At 37.2% G+C, this 22,878-nt stretch overlaps 2 protein-coding genes across 6 annotated transcripts in view; one reads left to right on the top strand and one right to left on the bottom strand.

The window, feature by feature from the left end:
- MYEF2 (myelin expression factor 2) overlaps positions 1 to 936 on the top strand; it is a 35,805-nt gene extending 34,869 nt beyond the window's left edge. For all 4 annotated transcript variants that reach the window (XM_040970056.1, XM_040970054.1, XM_040970055.1 and 1 more), the window contains one exon: positions 63 to 936. In XM_040970056.1, the coding sequence (XP_040825990.1) occupies positions 63 to 226 (164 nt within the window). In that variant the 3' untranslated portion in view covers positions 227 to 936. The remainder of the gene's footprint in view (positions 1 to 62) is intronic.
- On the bottom strand, positions 771 to 22,496 carry SLC24A5 (solute carrier family 24 member 5). Of its 2 annotated transcripts, XM_040970057.1 has the most exons (9): positions 22,306 to 22,496; positions 21,436 to 21,615; positions 8,136 to 8,219; positions 7,945 to 8,048; positions 7,517 to 7,617; positions 5,606 to 5,889; positions 3,507 to 3,713; positions 1,596 to 1,697; positions 771 to 1,119 (listed from the first exon to the last, which is right to left on the bottom strand). In XM_040970057.1, the coding sequence occupies exons 1-9, from the start codon at positions 22,421 to 22,423 to the stop codon at positions 797 to 799; spliced, it is 1,503 nt and encodes a 500-aa protein (XP_040825991.1). In that variant the 5' UTR covers positions 22,424 to 22,496; the 3' UTR covers positions 771 to 796. The 2 variants fall into 2 exon arrangements, with proteins under 2 accessions (XP_040825991.1, XP_040825992.1); XM_040970058.1 differs by lacking the exon at positions 21,436 to 21,615 and having other exon boundaries at positions 792 to 1,119; positions 22,306 to 22,438.
- Between the last annotated feature and the right edge of the window lie 382 nt (positions 22,497 to 22,878).

The raw sequence follows: 22,878 nt of genomic DNA, 5'->3' as shown, positions 1-22,878 counted from the left end.
ATCTGTGTAGTAAAATGATCTTCCTTTAACCTGACAACTAATTCTGTTACTTTACTTTACAGGTCATGTAATGTTTGCAGAAATAAAAATGGAAAATGGAAAGTCAAAAGGCTGTGGAACGGTCAGATTTGACTCCCCAGAGTCAGCTGAGAAAGCTTGTAGAATAATGAATGGCATCAAAATCAGTGGCAGAGAAATTGATGTTCGCTTGGATCGTAATGCATAATTTCAAACCAGCATTGGAACATTCCTACATCTGTTTTGCTGAATCTCTTATTAAAAGTCATTTTTAAAGTAATTCTGTATGCCTACAAAAGCTGTAAAAATGAACTTTAAAATTCGCACCAGCTTTTAACAATATAATGTTAAAAATACTGTGATTTTTGTTAATCTCAAGTTTGGGTTTTTAAAGGACAGAAGTCTGGTCATTCAGTTTAAATGAATGGTTATACTGTTTTTGATGAAATAAGCCATTTTCTTGTTATTGTCTTTAGTACTGCATAGCGGGGTTTATTTGTTCTAGTTTCCCCAGATTCTATCAGCTTATTGTAAGGTAACATGTAGATGGTTTTTTCAAATTTTTGTTTTATAAATGTAATTGTCTGTGAAGTGAAAAGGCTCAGACAAAATTAAGATGTGATCTTGGTTGGTTTTAAATTACTTTCTTTGGTGATAAAAGAATTATTGTAAGTAAGGTTTAGATTCTAAAATTCATGTTTATTTGTCTTGAATGAAAAAATGAATTTTTCCTTCTCTTTCCTTTGAACTACTCAGATTTTTCACATAACTATTAATATTAGCCCCCACATCCCCTTGTTTTATTGTTTCCAATAATTCCAAGTTCATATAGAACTGACAATGTAATAAGCCCAAAGTATAATACTAGGCAGACAGCTCCTAATTTTTTGTCTAGCTTCCATCCATTGAAGTGTATTGCTAAAAAAAGAAAAATAATTGAAATGATGAGAGAGATGGTTATGTAAGTTAGTCCTCTGCTGTTCACCTCAACAGGAGTTGATGGATTTATCATTGCAGTTTTAATAAACCACGGGACACCTAGACATAGCATATCAAACACATTGGATCCCACGATGTTAGACATAGCCATGTCTCCTTTACCTGCAAAAGAAGCATGTTGTCAAAATGTGCATACCAATACTGTATTTTATTAATAATCTTCATAAGAAAAGAACACTGGATGCTTTTTGTTGTTGATTAGTTTTGGAAAGTTGTTATGAGAGCAAAAGTCTTACTGAATTTGTATTTTAGAATTTTTATTGGGTTAGTATTTAAAATCTTAACATTTATTTAATAATTATTTATTAAACCATTTTTTTCAATAAGTATGTAGCTTACTCATTGCTTTTCATTCTAGTTTGCCATGGTTAATTATTACTTAATGCACATTTCAGCTGAGTACTTGGGGGTTTAGATTTAGTGAAATTAACGTGCTATTAAATAGTACACTTCAGCTATATGTTTTTTTCATTCAGTTCATGTTACTGAGGAAGTAAATATTTTTAAAACTCTTTACATAATATGTTTCACTCAGGCTTGAACAGTGGACATTGCAGACTGGGGGACCTGATTCTTACCTTTTCTTGCAACCAACACACTTGCAACTGTGTCTGGTATGCTTGTTCCTGCTGCTAATAAAGTGAGGCCCATGACTGTGTCTGGAATTTCTAGTGTTTCTCCTGCAACAAATGTAGATATTACAAGTTATGGATATTGCAGTTCTTGTTAACATTCTCTTCAACTGTTAGATTCTTTGTCCTTGAGCAAAAATAAAATAGGCACAAATTTTAGAACCAGTATGAGCAAACATAGTTTTTAACTAACAAAATACTTGAATCAGGTTGGAAATTTTGGAAAGTCAGATAACATAGGTTTTTCTTAATTAACAAATATTTAACAGCCAAAATTTGACCCTTGTGAAATCTCCCTCTTTGCTATTCTTAGGGGGGTTGTGGACTCCTACTGTTTTCAGGGCTGTTGCTTAGTACATGTTAATGAGACAGATGATCTCATTTAAACTGTAGGTAGTCAGAGTTAAACAAAATACTTACAGTATTTTTAAACCTATAATAGTATTCACATGTATACTTTTTTAAGTCTTACCTTCGTAATGTACTTTAGTGTTTCCTCGGCAAAACCCATAATCTTTGAGAAAAACAAGACTTTGTTTTCTATTTGAGCTTTTTAAACATATGATCCCAATTTATTAATACTTCTGTTAAATTTGATGTCCGTTCAACATTTTTCAGAAATGTGTTCATTTTGGGAAATAGAAGTTTAAAAGTTTAAAGGGAAGTTTAAAAAAACAACAAAAAAGGACATGTAACTGCTTTTTTGAAGTTGTAACATAATACTTGGTTTAGACTATTTTTCTTAAAATGTTGAAAGAACTTGATTAGAATGTAGCTTACTTATTTGCATGCTTCTCTGTTGATACTGGAATTGGTTGTTAATTTTGTTACCTACTTTGCTAGAGTTCATATGTACATAAATAACACTAATTTATCATCTTGGGGGCTGTTCTGTGATCTATTGCTTGAATTTGCTGTCTATATTTTTCTGATATTAAATGTGTTTTGAGTTGAAAGTTTGGGTAGATTTAGCATACTAGCTAATTAGTTTTCAAAAAAAACTTCCTCATTAAAAGAAGATACTCTGCTCTTTGTGTAACAAATTATTGTAAAACTTATGTAGTAATTTAGGAAAAGATAGGGGTTAGCAAATTTGTTTTGTGTCAGAATGATTATATAGTAATTATTTTAAGCTTAGGTGGCTTCATAGCCTCTTTTCCAATTATTCTGCTCTGCCACTGCAGTGTGAGAGCAGCGACAAATAATATGTAAATGAATGGGCCTGTGTACAGTAAAACTTCACAATTAAAACTAGATTAGATGATCCAGTCAGATAAACAGTAGTTTATCTAATATAAGTCAATTTAGGTTAAACTTTTTGGGGAGAAATTTCTGATCTTTTGCCAACATTTCATTTTTTATTTTGGGAATAGATTGGATAGCGGCCAAACAGGAATAGTTAATTTTTAGCCATGCATGTAGTAGAAACCTAAAGTGAAACTTTACTTTAAACCATTTTCACTCATACCATAGTATACTCATATTGCTGTGTTGAAAAGCCAAAGTGTGTACACATCAGTTAAAGAGTGAGGACACATTATTTCCCAAATCACTGATTACCTGTCTATTTTCAGTGGGGTTTAGTCATTAGTATTAGCATAAAAGAAGACATCCTGTGCATTTATAAAGCAATCCCTTTATTCCCTAGTTTGTATAATAGTGACAATGGTTGATACATAGCATGCAAATCAAAAAAATCTCATCATTTTAATATTTAACCTTTTTGTAAATAGTGCTAATCATTAGTCATGCTGAAAGAACTTTGCTCCCTAGCTATATTACTTTAAGACTATATGAAATTTTTTCTTACAAAGTTACTTGATTTTTATATTAAGCTATTGTGTTTTAGGTACATACCAGTTATTGTGACCATCCAAACCAGGACATAGGTAAATGCAGATATCCATAGTGCAGACATGAAAAAAGTTATCATGAAGTAGTTTTTCCAAAACTTTCTTCTACAGTCTGGTGTGGTTAGAAACAGTAATGTAATAATAGGAAGAGATAATACCCAGAAAATCCTTTTCAAGTCTGCTTCAGGCATGTTGAAAACACTAGGTGGATCTGTTTGGAAAAATTAAACAATTGCCCACTTAGAAAGCTATATTGAAATAAATTAGTTGTATCAGTTCTTAAAAGTCTAATACATTTCAGTAAGTCAGTACTGATACTGTTGGCAAAAAGAAATGAATTGAAATTCGAGGGAAGATAATATAAGCAATAACACTTAGCATTTCTTAGTTTTGGAACTTACACTATCTTGGGCCACTCATTAAATATTAGAGTGCTTATGAAGTGACACTTTAAATTTCTTGCACTATGGATTGGTTTTAGTAACGTCTACTTGTGGGATTAACTTGGCTAACCTGGCTTCTATCCCAACTTGGTGCAGTTGCACCCCACTTTCCAATACTGATGGTGCCTCTGGTCTGCTGTGTGTATCAGACAATGCATACATAGAGAACATAAACTAATCTTTTTACAAAGATATGTATTCCATTTATTGTTTAGACCTATTTCATTGTTAAATAAGAGGAAAACCAGGAAAACAATATATTGGAATAAAACACATTAAAATTGTTTAAAGTTTGTACAACATTCACAAAAATCATTCATATCCAGTCACAGATAATTGCAGTAGACTCTTTATAAAAAGCTTGCCAAGTCTTAACCACTGCACCATGAGTAACAATATTTTTAATGTAATAAAATATCTGGACTAGCTCTTTTGAGTTTCTTGTTATAAAGCTGAAAAGGCTCATAGCTGAAAGACTAGAAACTAATTTGTGTAACAATGGAAGTCATAATTTGCATTTCTGGTCATAGCTGAATTTGATTTTCTAATGAACATACATAAATATTTTGCTGTTGCTTCAAACATTTAAAAATTTTTGCGATTTCATTCCTTCAAATCAGCCCATTTTCCTAAATGTCTAGCTTTTATAAGCTTTTCCCAATTTCTCAGATTGTGCTGAGATTGTATTTGCTCCTTTTTCTTGCCCAGTGTTCCTCAGTAGTCAGGTTTGATTCATTCCATTTTCTTACATCTGTTCCATTTCATTCTTTGTTTCATCTAGACATCTGGTCAACTTGTCAGGTATACTAATAGTCTCCTGCAACTCCCTATCTCTTGACTCAGTTTCATTATATTGTCAGCATCATTTGAGGAAATATTTCTAAAATAAAAATAATTTCCTTCATCAAAAACATTACAAATTTATTAAAATATATATATATTTTTTGCCATCCCAAACCGCTAGGTTTCTTAGATTAGCATTACAAACTCTTGCTGCTTTCCTCTGCTCCCCAACTACACATATAATCATACAGGTTGAGCATCCCTAATCCAAATTCTGAAGCTATTGAAGCAAGTGGCATGCGATGGGTCAGAGTCAAAATACAGGCCCACTGGAATAAAGCATAAATGGATTTTGTGTTTAGATCTAGATCCCATCCTTAAGCTACCTCATTATGTGGGTAGATTCCAAAAAATTCTTGCCCCAAGCATTTCAGATAATAGAAACGCTACTCTGCTGCAGTTCTGCTAGACCTTGTGCGGGCCTTTGGTTTATGTTGTTTCCTGGGCTCCAATTCATAGAATATACTCTATCTTTTGCATCATTTATGTAATAAAGATATTAGTAGCTGTGTTCCATTGGTCACACATCACCCCATTTCTTAACATCTTTTGTATGTGACACCTGTCTTCAAATTTCATAGCATCTCTCCCATTTATAAACCACAGCTATGTATTGTTTTGGCATCCCTTTGTGATACTTAGACCTTAATATTTGGCTTTGCTTTTCTACCCGTGCTTGGAAGCTCCATTAGAGCCGGGTTTGAATATCTCTGCATCTGCAGTGTCTTCTATGTAGGAAGTAGCAGTACTTGAATTAAAATGAGACTTTTATATTTCAAACGTATAGACTTAATTGTGAGTCTGATATAGTTATTACCTTCACAAGCCTGACTAAGACCATGTAAACCTATGGAAAGCTGGGAGTAGCCAGAATCTTCATGAAAAATTCCACTATCAGTTCTTGATTGTCGACGAATGAATGGTTGACCCTCCTCTTCCCATCCCATCAGTGGCTGCTGTTCGCTTCTCTCCTCCATAGCTTTGGCAAGACAGGTACAGCAAGGACTGCATTTCCTTATTAGGTACTGGTTAATTTTAATGTCATAAGACAGCACCAAAACATACAGTCCATATATCAAAAGCAGTAAAATCCCTTCGTACCTATAAATTGAAGGCGAGAAGTTTGTATTTTTACGTTAGCTAAATTTATTTTAGTGTGAATAGATTTTAGGAAGTATCTGTTTAATAAATTTCTAAAAAGAGCATTAGAATGAACACTTGTACGTACTTTTGTAGACTTGTTCAAACTTTGTTATAGTGCTATTACACATTTCTTAATAAAAGTATGATACTTTCCATATGAAATAAAAATTGTCTTCATTTGTGGATTACTTTTAAATGGTAGACATAAAAATACCTTGAAAATAACAATTGGGAATTTTCAAGGTAAAAATAATGAATAGTGATGGACATCTACTAACTCAGTTCACTGACATAGCGTGTCCACAAAACTGAAAGTTACCAGTGCACATAGTATCTGTTCACTCATTTTCCCAGCATAGAGTTTTGTATAAAATATTCCTAGAGTGTTTTGTCTTGGGCCTTTCAGGTTTGTATGCAAAAAAATTTTGGTGCATTTAATGCAGAAAATTTTAATGTGGGTAAATTTGCTACTATTCCCAAGAGAAAAAGAATATTCTCTCAAATTATCCTTTTGGCACCAACTGTTTCCTAGTATTCTGGTTTCTTACCTAAAGAACTATAATTCGCTAATGCAGGAGATCGGAAGCTTGCGTTTACTTTTTACTTATTACCAGTATATGTCTGCCACAGTTGAACAAAGTTTCTAATCTTCCTAATGGAGGTAACATGAATTTGGATACTCTGTTAGACAGTCCCTTGCAGCTTATGGATTCCAGAAGGATCCCTGCTACACCAATAGTCTGTTTTTGAAGACAAGCGGCATGTCAGAGAAATTAATTTAAAAATTCTGTGTTGTACTTTATTTCTTGACAGCAGTTATTGTGCAATGGTGCTAAGTTGTAGTACTCCAGCATGCACTATTTACGTTATTTTCAGTTTTCTACTGTCCTCTTGGAAGTTGTGTAGTGCACAGCCTGCATGTCTGTGTCCTTGACATTGATTATGATGCTTAATGTAGACGTAAATATCTTCTAGATGCCTGCGGCTAATTAGTGGACAAAGTTTGTATCTATCCACTCAGTCACACTCTGATTTTCTTGGACAAGCTGGGCACAGAGAGATCATGGGAAAGCAAACACTTTTTAATAGAGAAGCTTAAACACTGTTGGTGCCTGGGGAAAAAAAAAAAAAAAAGACCATCGTTCCTCCTGCTAATCTAATAACAGAGGTAGCTGGAGTGATTTAAAGGGAATTAAAGAGAATTCTCTTATTTCCTCCATCATCTTTCTCTAGTCTTTTGTGAACATGACCACTTCTCAGAAGAGTAAGGTAAATCAATAGTCCAGTAAAAGAAGAAACCAACTCTTAAGGCTTTAATGGACAACAAATGTTGGCAAATTGTGAATAGACTGCTGACATGGAAAGAAAAATGTTAGTCTCCGTGACTGGCGAACGTTTCTATCAAGCAATGAGAAGAACCTAACAAGCAATTGTACCGAGGAGGTTGCTTCCGAGGCCCATTGGCATATGGTGTAGAAGTGGCAGGTAAGTGAGACATGAAGTAACATGTCTGAAGGAAAAATTACTGAATCATCAATGAAGTCCTCTCTGTCTTACGTAAGAATAAAAATTATTTCAAGCTTACCAGTAAACTTGGTTATCAAATATTATGCCAAAAACTGCTGCCACACTGATGGCATATGCTGCACAGTCTCTGAATAGGGGCCAACATGAGAGTGTTGAAACCTGTAAGATGACAGTTCATTTACTGTTTCCGTCACAGGGCAAGTCATTCAAAGCTCAATGCTTAACAATGCTAAAATCATTTGCATGTTTGTGTTTAAACGTTACCTTTCACATACTGCTTAGAGGACAAGAAAATTGTTTCCAAACCTACACTGACTTTCCTATGTTTGACAAAGAGTTGTTAGTCGGTTAAATTGAATACAGGCTGTTTTTCTAATGAATAAATTTGAACACATTTACTAGAGACTCATTGTTACTCCCAGACTACAAAGAATTGTTTGTAGATTTCACCAAGGCAATAAATCGTGCTGAGTAAAGTTTTCTCACCACATTAGATAACAAGCCACAGGCTGCACAGATGCCAAGAAGATTATAAATTGCAGATCCAAGAATAGTACTGATGCCAATATCTCCTTTTGTGATAAATACACCTGTGAGCACAACAATAGTGGAAAAGTTAGTTTTCACTTGGAGAAAATCACACCATGTACATAAAACGTACAAGGAGAAATACTTACCTAAGAAAGCTGTAACTAATTCAGGAGCTGAACTCCCCGCTGCCATGAATGTTGCACCTGCAACATCCTGAGACAATCCAAGCGCTAAAGAGAAATGAAATGATTGTTATATCTGATAAAGGAGCAAATGAAAGCATGTATGTGACACAATCCAGTATATATTCAAAGCAACTCGTAAGCATGACACTGACTTAAGCTGGAAAAATAAAACACGTAGATTATAAAGCAGAGGTGTCTAGTGTCTTGGTTTATTTATGAATCCATTAGTGTTCCTACATAAAATCTGAGGAAACCAAGAGACTTCAGAAGCACATATTGGGGTATGTGAAAAAGTCATGGAAAATAAAAAATGTTTGACAAAGCAATTTCATTTCCAATATCTTCCAGCACATATGTACACACACACACACACACACACACACATACACACACACACACTCCTGAGTGTAAGTGTAACCAGACAGGAGAAAACTGCAATGAAACTATAAGTCACTGGTGAAACCAGTTGAAGAAGACACACAGAAATAAAAAGATCATGTGTTCATGGATTAGAAAAATCAGTATCAGAATTTGTATGCCCAGTGATATCTAAAGCTTCAATACAATCCCTATCAAAATTCGACATTTCTCACAGAACTAGAAACACCAAAGTAGGAACCAGCATTTTTATGATGCAATGAGCTAAGCTATTAGCTGCAATGTTAGCAAGTCACAAGTGCTCCACTTCCAACACAGTTCCCTGCTAATGCACATTGGCATCAGAAAATGGTGCAAGTGCTTGGGCCTCTGCAGCCATGCGGGCACCTGAATGAGGTCACTGGCTCCTGGCTTCAGCCTGGCCTGGCTCCAGCTGTTGTGACTACTTGGGGGGAATTGCATGAGCAGATAGGGAGAGTTTTAACTCTTTCCACTTATTCTAACTCTGCCCTTCAAGTGTAAAATGAAGCTTTATAAAAGACAAGTAGCCAAAACAATCCTGAGGAAAGAACAAATCAGGAAACTTAACATTTCCCGATTTTCTGATTTTAAAGTATATTACAAAGCTACAGTAAAATAGCATTGTATTGGCATAAAATATTCATAGGCTAGTGGAATAAATCAGACTATAGATACACACACACACACACACATCTATACGTAAATGCTGATCTTTCACAAAGGTGCTAAGGATGTGCATTGGAAAAACAAGCCTTTATAATAAATGGTTCTGGAAAAATTGGATATACACATACAAAAGAAAAATTAGTCTCCTATCTCTTCACTAAGCACATATATCTGCTCAAATAAAGACTTAAACAGGATTTAAAACTTTGACACTACTAGAAGAAACCATACGAAAAACACTTCCAGATATTGAAACAGGCAGATTGTTCCAAACTATAAAAGCCCAGGAAATAAAAAGTAAAATAAATGGGATTTCAGCAAACTAAAGAATTTTTGCACAGAAAAGGGACCAACAGAATCAGAGACAATCTCCAGAATATGGAGAAGATATTTGCAAGCTATTACATCTGTCAAGGGATTCATATCTAGGACACATAAAGCACTAAACAGCAAAAGACTAAATTTTAAAAAGTTATTTCTTAAAGGAAAACAAAACATCTTATTGGCATGTAAAGAAACGCTCAGGATTACTCATCATCAAGGAAATGTAAATGCCAGGAGCCGAATGCCAGGAAAAAGGAGTATTTTCAAAATGACAGAAGGTAAGTGCAGGTGAGGATGAGGAGAAAGCAAGCTGTGGCACACCGTTGGTGAATGCATGTTTGCGCAGCCATTGTGAGAAGAACAGTGGCGGGACCTCAGAAACTAAAGCTAGATCTACTACCATATGATCCAGCGATCCTGTTAGTGCTGGGGAGTCCAAGGGAAACCAGCTCTTGAAAGAACACTGGTCTATGTTATGACAGTACTATTGACAACGGCTACGGAACGGACACTGCCTCAGTGATTTCAATGGAAGCAACCCATCTACTGAAGAATGGGTGAAAAAATGTGGCACAGATGCCCAATGGAATAATCACTCGTTCTTAAAAATATTTAAATCTTATCATTTACAATAACATTAATGAAAAGAGGTCATTATGTCATTATGTTTAGTGAAATAAACCTAACATAAGAATGCATATCATGATTTTACTCACACATGGACTTGAAAATAGGTGATCTCATCGAAATTAAAACTACAGCTGTGATTGCGGGAGGCTGGGGAGGAAAAGGGACAGTTTGGAAAGGTTGATTGATGGGTGTGGGCTAGGCAGGAGTTAATGATGTGGGGTTCTACTGCCTGGTAAGGTGAACTTGACATTAATGTGTATTTCTCTATTTAAAACCTAGAAGATAGGGTTTATGGAAGTCCTAACTAAATAAATGTAAGATGATTGAAAGGATAACATATTTATTCTTATTGGACATTGTACAATACCTAAATGTAATGAAACACCATACATATATATATATATATCATGCAATTTCTGTATGTTAAAACATGTATACTGCTTTTTCGTGTAGTTTTACATGACCTTTTTGAAGATCCTTCATTAACATGGACTTTTTTAAAGATTTATCATTTTTATTGGAAAGTCAGATATACAGAGAAAAGGAGAGATAGAGATGAAGGTCTTCCATCTGCTGACTCAATGTGGCTGCAATGGCTGGAGCTGAACTGATCAGAAGCTGGAAGTCAGGTGCTTCTTCTGGGTCTCCCACACAGTGTAGGGTCCCAAGGCTTTGGCCACCCTCCACTGCTTTCCCAGGCCACAAGCAGGGAGCTGGATGGGAAGCAAGGCTGCCCATATGGGATCTCAACGTGTGTAAGGCATAAACTTCAGCCACTGGGATACTGCTCAAGGCCCATATACATGAACATTTTTTTTTTTTGCATCCAAGAAATATACTTTAATTCCATTTTCCATGAAATTTTTTTAGCTATATGCATATGTATCCTGAATGCCAAGATTTAACATTTTAAATCTAGATAATCCCTTTTCTAGCAGTGGAGCTTATAAGGGAATAACATCAATGGAACTATTTTACAAAATAAACTAAGGTAATTTAAGCAATCAAATTCAATTTGTAAAAAAGATAGAAGGTGCAAATCAGTAGTTTTTAAGTTTATTCACTAATGAAGTATACAAGTGGCAAGCCACAGGAGTTCCAAGATTAGGACACAGCAGATGATGAGTTAATATTCTGCTCATGGCCACTCGCTGTTAGAGGCCCAAGCCACCACATAAAAAGTCTTGCTACCTTGAAATCCATATACAGAGAGATCTCATGGGTCTATCAAAGTATACAGATGGCTGAGGAAGTTGTGCAGTTTCAGTTACTAAGTTTCAAATGTCTGTTTAGGCACATAGGAGGTAGTCAGAGTTCAGACAATTCCAGCCCCTCCCTTGACGCTACTTGCAGAAATTGGAAAAGGTAAGAGAATGATGATTATCATTTTGTTTTAAAGATATATATTTTATTGGAAAGGCAGACTTACAGAGAGAAGGACTGACAGAGGGAAGCATCTTCGGTTTGCTGGTTTACTCCCCAAATAGCCTCACCAGGTGAAGTTTAGCTGATCCAGAGCCACGAGCTTGCTCTGGGTCTCATGTAGGCTCATGGTCCCAAGGCTTTGGGCCATACTCCATTGCTTTCCCAGGCCACAAGCAGGGAGCTGGATGGGAAGTGGAGCAGCTGGTACATGAACCAATGGCCACGTGGGACCCCAGAGCATGCAAGCAGAATGTTTAGCCACTGAGCTATTGTGCCAGACAAGTGATAATTTTCTTAAGCCATTAGTTTGAGGAATGATTTGTTCAAGTTACTGGATAAACATTGCCAGATTTTTTAAATTTAGTGCTGATAATATGGCAATGTTTGTAACAAAGTATTGTTAAGGAAATTTCATTCGAGTGGTGGGGTAGGGCTGGGGGAACAAGCAAAAGAAATAGCATCCTAGAGATCCTCGTGTAAAGGCGAGAACAGGAGCTGTGAGTCTAACATGTCACGGAAGAAGCATTGAGATTCTTTAATGGTAACCAAGAAGGACTTAATTGATCAAGTAACTCAAGGCCTTGAAGTGAAGGCGCTAGTTACTCATATACCTGGCTAAGTGAGTCTAGGCAAAATAAATGACTGCATAGGTTCCGAAGTGGAAGTTAGCCTATGTGTTTGAGAAATAGAAAACTGGGTGTCTGGAATGAGAAGCAGTAGGTGATCTCAAAAATAATAGGAAGATTACACAAGGCTTTGTGGCTTCCAGTAAGGATCTGGTTTTTATTCAGAAATCCCTGGGAAGTCCTTGCAAAGTCATTCTCTGATGAATGCTACTAGCCCCAAACATTAATTTTTCTGCTATTGGGTTATTTGCTCTTAGAGACCCAACCATTTCTAACCTGAGTTGTTTCGCCAACAGATAAATTTCCATTGTGAAAAATTATCCACTGATAGTTGCAGTTATCAGCATAACTAGAATCGCTAATTCAGTTCCTTAATTTTGTCACTTGATGTTCATTTACCTACAGTGACTAATAAAAGAAGAGATGATTTGTGTAATTTGCATTTCAAACCATTTCTTTCATTGGTTTACTTACATTTCTTATTATATGTGTATAAATATAATTCTATGTGCATATAATTATATTAGTAAGACCAATTGGCCATAAAATTAAAAACAGGAGAAAAGTTAAAGCAGGCAACTCTGAGATTAGCTTTTGTCTTATTTAAAAAATTATGCGGGTATCCTACTTGCATGGTGTACAATTTATTTTTATGTACATAATGCTATCAACTGTCTGCAGTGGGAATTCTGGTATTTCATTTTTGGGGGGAAGCAGATTTATGAGATTACATGATAGTAAAGAACCTAAATGTGGGAAACCACGCCTTTGGCGACACTGGCAAGCCCAGATCTCTGTCTGCCTCTCCGCAGAGACTCATTACAGAGCCACCCAGGCCAGTTCTAACCCAGTTGGTGATTGAATTCTTTTTTTCCTGCTTGTGGTGCTGCCTTCCTAACTACTTCATTGCATTCTTTCCTAGAGTAAAAGCTAGATGCCGAGATTCCAGAATACTTTGTAAGTTTCTAACATATGTATCAACTTAGTGTTACCACACTATTATTAATTATCTTCCCAAATGAAATCATGGCTAGATCATACGTGGAATACATTGAAAAAAAAACCAGAATTCTTTAGTTTTACATAAGTATCCATACTGGGTGTAGCTGACTAACTATCCTTTGCATAACACTACTTGAAGAATTCTTCACCAGAAAAAAATGACTCCAAGGAGAGATGTGATCTACTGGGCAAGACAGGGAAATGGGCCCTTGAGAACAATCTGCTTTCTAAAGTTATTAAGCTACCATTTGCTGTTATTCATTGGGCTCCAACTGAATTTGGAAAGCAGGAACGTTTCTATATGGAGATCAATGTGTAAAATCTTAAAGATACTTAACACGTTATACCATAAGCTTCCAAGAATGCTTTGTAAAATGGTTTATGCCTTTGAACTTTAGAATAGATTGGCTTTGTCTTCTCTGACCTTTGAGTAGCATTTCTCTCTGCGGTAGTTTATTATTAAAGATAAATTGTTCAGATTTTTTCTTCCGTAGCTGTTATTCTTTTCCCTCTCTATTATGCTGAAGTCATAACCACATTTCATTCGGAAAATAGCAGAAATGTGTTTTCTTTATAGGTTTGAGTACGAACACATTGTTTAGACACTAACTGGTTACTATCAGACTCTGCTCAGATGTGTTCCCCTCGTGCTGTATTGTAAGGTTGTCCTGGTTTAGCAGAGCTCCGTCTGGAAACAGAATACTTAGTAAGAGAGCTATCAAACTGCCACTGAGGTCTAGATTCTGGCACTTCCAGTAACTTGGGATGAGGTTTTTGGACATGTCATTTAGCAAGCCTCCTGAGTTGTCACCTGTAAAACTGATGTTCGGACTACATAACCATTATCCAATAGCTTTAAGCTTTGCTCGACAGGCAGACTAGGGTTTCTATGGCTTCAGATTCTATACTATCTTCACTGCTAATTAAATTCCTGTTATAATAAAGCAGTCATATAGCCTTGAAAATGTATGTATGAAGGGAGGAAGAGTCATTTGTACTTCTACACTGTATTTTAGCCACTGCAATCATTTTAATAGAGTTCTAGTTTGTCTCAGCCTTTTCACAATTTGCTTTTTGATATAGTTTCAACTATAGGACCTTGCAGTTCGGTTTCCTCTGGCACAATTTTTAAAAGGCTGAATTTTTGTTTGTATTTGGATCAGAATCTTGGAAACAATAAACCTCTTTTGGCTATATGTAGTAACTGTGGTGAATATTCATGCTGAGTAACTCTGTATAGCACCCAGAGAAGCAATTCTTTCTAAATAAAATTGATTTGCCAAACTAAACTTGAAACTAACTTTATACAATTCTATAAATATTTTGAGTAAATTAAGCATGATGGGAATAAATGTTTAGCTTCTCAACAATATGAAATTGCCTCTCTGCCATATCTAGGTGCATGTACAGTCTGTGATTTGTTCTTTTATAAAAAAGAATTTATTTGAGAGAGAAACAGTGAAATAGAGAGTGCTCATATCAGCGGGTCATCTTCCTAAATGGTGACAATCCTAGGCGTGGGAAAAAGCGAAAGCCAGCAGCCAGGAATGAAATTCAGTTCTCCTGTGTGAGTGGTAAGAACCCAATTCCTCTTCCATCACTGCTGCCTCCAAGTGCTGTGATGAGCAGGAAGCAGATTCAGGAGCTGGCATTATTAGCAAACGCAGGTTATTCTCCTGTGACTGTGGGCATCTTAACCTGCTTAGTACTGCTAGGTTAAATACCCAGGACTGTGATTTTCTTTCTTTCTTTCTTTCTTTCTTTCTTTCTTTCTTTCTTTCTTTCTTTCTTTCTTTCTTTCTTTCTTTCTTTCTTTCTTTCTTTCTTTCTTTCTTTCTTTCTTTCTTTCTTTCTTTCTTTCTTTCCTTCTTTCTCTCTTTCTTTCTTTCTTTCTTTCTTTCTTTCTTTCTTTCTTTCTTTCTTTCTTTCTTTCTTTCCTTCTTTCTCTCTTTCTTTCTTTCTTTCTTTCTTTCTTTCTTTCTTTCTTTCTTTCCTTCTTTCTCTCTTTCTTTCTCTCTCTCTCTTTCTTTCTCAGGTTTATTTATTTTTATTGCAACGTCAGATATACGGAGAAGAGAAGAGATAGAGAGGAAGATCTTCTGTCCAATGGTTCACTCCCCAGGCGGCTACAATGGCTGAGCTGAGCCAATCCGAAGCCAGGAACCTGAAGCTTCTTCCAGGTCTCTCACACGGGTGCAGGGTCCCAAGACTTTGGCCCATACTCTGCTGCTTTCCCAGGCCACAAGCAGGGAGCTGGATGGGAAGCGGGGCTGCTGGGATTAGAACTGGTGCCCATATGGGATCCGAGGCATGCAAAGCAGGATCTTAACCACTACGCTATTGTGCCGGGCCCAACTGTGTGGTTTTCTTAGCAGTAAATCAAAACAAATTGATTTTGTTACATTTATCACCCATATTTTATCAGAAATATGAAGCAATGATTTCTGAACTCATGTTTAATGCTTTTAAAGGTTTGAGTCCCCATGAAAATGAAGGTCCCCCCCTCCTGTGCTGACAACAGCTATAATTTTATGGTGGAATGCCTCCTTCCCTTAGCATTTAACCACACACAAGACACATTGCCTCCAAACCTCACAATCCCAAGTTTTGGATCAGTAACCTTCCCCAGGTTACAGAATTAACAATTGCAGAAGAGAGGGTACCTAATCATTCTGGTACCCAAAAAACTGCCGTATCCATCCGTGTGGGTAAAGTGAAGAAATGAATACAGAGCTCTGTTATTCATGTCATTATTATCGCTGCTGGTTTCTGCAATAGCATCACCTTAACACACAGACTACTTGGCACTCACTTAAATCCATCTGCCTGGGATAGATTTAAATGCAATCCAAGGAGACCACAATTTAGATGAGAGGGAGAAAACACAACAACAACCACAAGGAGGAGGGAACGCTCAGGAGGCGGAGAGGGAGTGCGGTTCTCAGTATCTTTGTTCTTTGGGGATGCTTTTGCCTCTGTAAGTTTCCTGAGCATTAAGGCCCAAACCATCCCCTCCACTGTAGGCTATGCAAGGGCCATGCTCACAGGATGACTTGGCTCCCAATTTTATCAGTTTAGAACTCTACCTGTAATTCAAACTTGCTTGATTACTGTGTATTTTCAAAACATACAGAAGAGCATGGGCAAACGTTGGCTCAATTAAATAAGTATATATTTTAAAAATTATGTTCTCAAATGATATTGAGATAGTTTTTACTTAAGACATGTTGAAACTCAATTAGAATTTCTGATTGAACTGAATAATATATTGCTTCACACTTAAAAAGTAATGTTTCCTAGCTAGCTTGTTGTGGAATTTGGGCTGTACCAAGTGACCAGCTGGAAGGGATTCCTAGAGTTTTCCATGTAAATAACTTGAAAAACAAAAGTCAAAAATGCTTCTGTAGTTCACAGTTCGGTATCTCTGAAACCACTGTTAAATTCCAGAAGGATAACTGCTTATATAGACAAAAGGTAATAGTCGTATTTGGGCTTTATGCAAATACATCGTATTTACTTGTATGTATTTTTTTACATTAAATGTGACTTGGAGGACTATATTAAACTATAAAAATTGGTAAGGATGGAATAAAAAGGCATAGGTGCAGACATAGAGGAAATAAACCAAGGGCTCGCCCTGTGGAGCAGCCGATTAAGGAGCAGCTGGGGCGCAGTGCTGGACCCCAGCGGAGAAACAGCTGGAGTCCCCTCTACTTTAACTTCTGATCCTGTGCCCGGCCAATGTGCCTGAGAAAAGCAGCATTTTGTCAGCCCTTGAAAGACCTTGATGCAGCTCCAGGCTTCTGGTTTGTGCCTGGATCTGCCCTGGCCAGTAAACCCAGTTGGAGAGTGAAACAAAAATGTACGTAAGCCCTCTCTCTTGGTTTCCCCTCCTCTGTCTGTAACTCTGCCTTCCAAATAAATCTTCAAAAAAGAAATGAAACCAATTTTAAACAATATTACAGACATATTTAAAGGTACAGTTTAAGTTGCCAAATGGATTATTAGATACAGTAAGAATGGGTTTCCCGAGTTTACTTCCTACTTTCTGTAATAGAAATCGCATTTTATTTACCATAAACTTGATTTTCAAGCTCTAGCAAATACACAGCAGAGTTGGCATTTGCTTCTCACTTGTTAATATCGACTTTGATCTTTTACCTTCTCCACTTTGATCTTTCCTGAGTGAAGGATTTCTAACCTTTGTTATATGTAATGATAAACATTCAGTGCAAGTTTCCTACGGGTAAGGAACTTGTGCGATCAATTCATTGTATTTCTTTATGTTTTTCTTTATGTTTTTGGCACACCAATCTATGAACTAAGGATTACAATTGTCCTGCTTCCCAGCTGAGATGTGCAGAGAAGTTAAGCATCTCGACCAGACTCTAAACAAACTCATTGCAGTAAAATGAGACCCAAAGCAGCTAATGGCAGTGTATGCTCCCCACCCCCGGGGACCCTGGGGGTTCTCAGCACTGTGTGGACTGTTCAGCAAGCCTAACATTACAGAGATACAGAGAAGGGGGAAGAATCTCAAGCCACAGGGAGAGCTAGGAGGCAGTGTGGCTAACTTCACAAACTACAGCTGGATCTCACAAAAAGCTCATGATTCAGGCATGCACAAATGGCCGCAAGCCGCTGAGTCACTCTTCTTTTCCTGTCCTTTGGATTCCTCTCTTATTTTACCTGCCTAATACCCTCTGTTTCTGAAACAAGCACAAACCCCCAAAGGTTGCCAAAATTCTAAGCTGATTTTTGATAAACAATTCAGTGCAATCTTCTTTGCGAAGATGGATATTCGAGACAACAATTTTGATGGAAGGTGGGCATTTGGCGTAGTGGTTAAGGCACAACTTGGGGTGCCAGCATCCTATTGTCTGAGTCCTTGGGTCTCAGACATTCCAACCTCCCATGAATGCACACTGAGAGGCATCAGGGCGTGGCTCTGGTACCTGATTCCCTACCACTAGTGAGGGAGATCTGCACGAAGTCCCAGGATCCCGGCTGCTTCTCACCATCCCTGGTGTGTGGGCACATTTGGAGAGTGATCCAGGAGGTGGCAAAGCTCTGTGTATGTATCACAGTGCCTTTCTTGTCTCCCTGCTTACTTCTTTGCCATTCAAAAAAAATGGTGTAATTAGTAGGAAAACTCCTTGTCCACTCAATTAGAACAGGTCTTCTGAAACAACATCATATGGCAGACACTCTCCAATAAGCATGTGTAAAAGTTTAAAAAAAAAGCATTGAAAGTGAAATTATTCTTCAGGTTTGCTTTCAGAGAGCCAAGACATCTACCTTGCACTGACTGTGTGGTCTTGAGAAATTACCTATCCTGGGCAGTTATCATCAGTAAAACCAATGTATTATTTCCTATGTTAATGGGTTTTTGTGAAGATTAATTGAAACCATAATATCTCTTTTTCTTTTTTCACATATACATATTAGTATCATGCTTGGTGTTATATATTCATTTCATTATAAATAGTTAATAAGTGAACAAATAACACTGAAGTAAACTGTTTTAAAGATTAATGTAGTCGATGCTAACTGACAAAATGAGTAGAACCGTTACAATTCAAGGTTCATCAAGGGTCTATGGGAAGATACAATGCATTTGCAGGCGCTCTCTAAGCCAGTTTCGAAGGATGTAAACAAATTGCAGGGGAATTGTTTTTTTATTGCTGATGTCATAACTTAAATGAAGACCATGCTAGACCTTGAAAGGAGAACTGGTAGAATTAATATATAGGCATTTAAAAATGAGCTAGCACTATTTCTATCTCATAAATGTTGCCAATGTTTTGTAGACTCAGGACAGAGGGATCAATTCTTAATAGCCAAAGAAGATTTGACAGTGGCGGGGCATCCATCAGTCACACATCCCTAACAGCTACTGTGTTGTATTTCAAGGGAGAGTGAAGCAAAAAGTGCTGTTTGCTGATGGTATTTCATAGCAATTCTAGTAGTGGCAGGGGAAGTCATTATTGTACACATAACGCTAGGAAAACCAGTGAAGATTATTTCTAAACTGTAGTCTAAATTTTTATGTAATATTTTCTTCTGCAAGGCTGGGCATGTTTTTAACTTTTTTTCACCATTCCCACTACAAATTTGATAGGTTTATTCTTTCAGTTGTGCTTTTGTGCAGTGGAATCATTGGAGACTGACATGTCATCTTAAAACTTTAATTTCTTAGTTTTCTTGGCTGGATGCTCTTCATTTTCACATTTTCTAGTTAAACATGTAGTATTGCTATGAGAATGAACTCATTAGTAAGACCTCTGTTCTATAGAAACATATACATATATTTGAACTTTAAATAAGAATACTGATCAACTTTGGGATAAAATAGCATCAAGGCTATAACAAGCCAAATTCTTATTAGAATAAACAAATGTAAAAGAAAGTGCTGGAAGAAAACAAGCAACATGAATCATGTTGGGAGAGGTTTATAAAGGCATTTTAAAATATCTAGCTTCAATGTGAGACACACACACATACACTCACCAAGGGAACAATAAGCCATGAAACGGCAACTGACACAAAATTAAAGAATAAAAGGGGTTAATACCGTTACACATATTTGAAAAGTCTCAAAAATATCTAAGAAAATGACAAGGCCCATGTACAAGAAAAGTACTAAAACTTTGATAAACATAAAATGCTCACCCTATGAATAATAACATAAATACAAAGTTTACAAAATGAAACTGCATATTAGATCAATGAATGTTGAAAGTGACATTGTTCAGAGTTTTTCGGAATGGAAGCCACAATACGTTGTGGAGATGCAAGTTGATATATCCTTAGGGGTGCCTTTTGGTCAATTTATGCCGTAAGGCTCATCAGCAATGATGAGTGTGCACAGCTTCAGGTGAAATGATAGTTTGATGTGATTCACGGTTTTGAAAATTATGTTTTTGCCAAATATCTACCAGGTATAAAAATAATATTAGATGTTCAAATTATTTAAAGAACCACACATTTTATTCTACCATAAAAATCGCATTTTTCAATACTAATAACATGAGAAAATGTGTACAATGTTATATGCAGAAAGAACATCCTAAACTACATATTGCAAGCTTTAGAGAACTGAAAGGAACCACACAGAATAGTAATTGGGGATCTCTGAATGGTGAGCATATAAGTGATCTTAATTTTTTTCTTGTAGTTCACTAATTTAAGAAAAATAAAGTAACAATCCAATCTACATTAAAGAAGACAGTAGCAGCTGTATAACAGAATAAATAATCGTATCGACTTAACCAGAAATACTTGCAATAAATAAACACTGACCTGCTCCATAGAACCTTTTTAAGCAACTAGATGTTGAGTAACTTCACAATTGCAAGCCATTATTCTAAGTCCTAAGAATATTGCAGTACTGCAGTGAACAAAAAGCGGGAAAGGGCCACTAGAAAAAGATAGTTTCCGTTCGTGCTTTGTCTTTGTGAAGTTACGGTAGTAACACACAGCTGAGTGTGTGTGTGTGTGTGTGCATGTGTGTGTTGGAGCATCTGCATATTCAGTGGGGTTGCTGATGCTAAGAATTCTGGGTTGTCTTGGGAAAGTACAGTAGGAAACTCTAGCCTTAGGCTTCGACATGGCTTTGAACAGTCTCAACCAGACAGGGGCTTACTCACCAGTGAAGACCAAGGTGCAGCATTCTGGGAAATGCACACTGCTGGAAGCAGAGTGCTCAGGGGTGCAATGGCTCGAGTTTTAATAAAAGAGTTTAAACATTTGTCTGATATTCAGAGTCACTTTTCGTGGGATACAAGGCTTACTCATTCATCGACTCTTAAGCGTACTAATTTACTTCCTGGTAGGATGCTAGGCTAGGAAGGTGGGGAAGGAGGGTGGTCCTTCATTGCATCTATTTATCAACTAACTCTCTTTAAAAAGTTACACAGTGGTCTTACAGTAAAACACATTTTTGAATATAAAACGGCAAGTATTCAATTATGTTCGTTATATACTTGAAAATCGTCAAACAGTTCTGACAGCCAAGCAGTGAGGTGTACCAATAGGAGATAGGCAGTATAATAAGTATTGGCGTCTCGCTTATATACTCTACATCCATACCCTGTGTCCAGTGGAGATGGATGCAATTGTAGCTAGCCTGTTTTGGAGGGAGACATATCTGCACTGGCAGGGCAGAGGGGAGCTTTCCAGCCACTTACACTCACTGATGATCTCCAGGGAGGGCAGGAAGTACTCGTCACACACAATAGACACAGCCAGGAACATGTAAAGGATGATCAGCACGTAGATCACGATGCCGCCATCCAGGCGTTCTTGCTTCGTGAAAAACCCTTCTGGGAATTCTGATGATGATGAAGTCACACACTGGGTGCTATTTTCTGATAAGGAAAAGGAGGTGAAGGTTTGAGGAAGGCTGGAGTCACACTTTTCAAGTTCATAGAGTGTTTTCCTAAGGAGACAGTACTGTGGCATATCTGGGAAGCATTGTTAAAAACTCTGTGAAAACATATAAAGCACTTCTGAACATGATGTAGTTGCGAAGTCTTAAATGAGTGGTTGCCACCACTAAGAGAGGCTTGAATGAAATAAGCTGCGGTGGTAGCAGAATGAAATCATGAAATCACTTCTGTTTGTTGGCTTTATTTCTGAAGAGGGATTTTCAACTGCTTTCTGAAGTAGAAACCAGATCTCTGGGGAATAAAGATTTCTGATATTTCCTTGTCTCATTTCAGAGACCAAGTTGTCCATAAGCCTACAAAGAATCATCCACTGTTTCAGAAAGAATGTCTAGGATAAAAAAAAAATTTTCTTTTTTCCTTTCATGATGGAGTTTCCAGCGATAAAAACCAGAGCCTTGCCTGCTTCTTAAGCTCTGTGAATTCTTTTGGAGCTGTCGTTAAGAAATTATCTGAGAGATCAAAACTCTTTGATACCCTTCTAGAAGCTGAAAACCAGAATCAACAGAGCTGGAAACACAAGCCAAACTGTACCAAGTGAGGTTTTCTCTGTGTCCCTTCGCCAGCTTGTGGCAACAGCAGCAAGACTAGCTGACCCCACTGTCCACTTACCTGTAGCCCTTGGAAGACGTTGCGGCAAAGAGGCCCCCGGAAGAGGCAGGTGTTCAGCAGTCCACAGGATGCCAAGCAGCAGGGCCCTTCTTGCCCATGTCGAGCCTCTTGTCTGCATTTCAGCCGTGTTGTTACTGCAGTGTGCAACTTCAGGGAGGGAGAAAAGAAGGATTAATCTGAATCATGTGAGGAATCTCCTTCCTGCCCAGTGCCCTGCCCAGGGCAGTTCTTAACAAAGCCAGCACAAGACGAAAGGGTGACTGGAGTCAGCAGAGCTTCTCTGATCCAGAGACGAGAGTCCAAGGAAGCTGGTAGGATAGGGAGCAGGGCACACAAGCCCCGACTACAGTTCTTCCCATAATCTCTAGGTACAGATCAAGCAGCTTGCACTGTATGCAAACACACGGTTTCATTTAATGTCTTCGTATCGGCTCTATGTTCACTTTTCTCTAGATTTGTGAAGACCTGGGTTTGCAGTTTGCATCTCTCTTTTTCTTTCTCTGCAGATCTCCTTTCTAGAAGCTGAATGTTCCTAGAAGTGGATTTGCTGCACATTCTTTGGCATCCTTTTTT

This window comes from Ochotona curzoniae, unplaced genomic scaffold, assembly GCF_017591425.1.
Source record: "Ochotona curzoniae isolate NIBS_2020 unplaced genomic scaffold, NIBS_Ocur_1.0 scaffold_4701, whole genome shotgun sequence".
Taxonomy (NCBI): domain Eukaryota; kingdom Metazoa; phylum Chordata; class Mammalia; order Lagomorpha; family Ochotonidae; genus Ochotona; species Ochotona curzoniae.
This window is presented reverse-complemented; position numbering and strand designations above follow the sequence as displayed.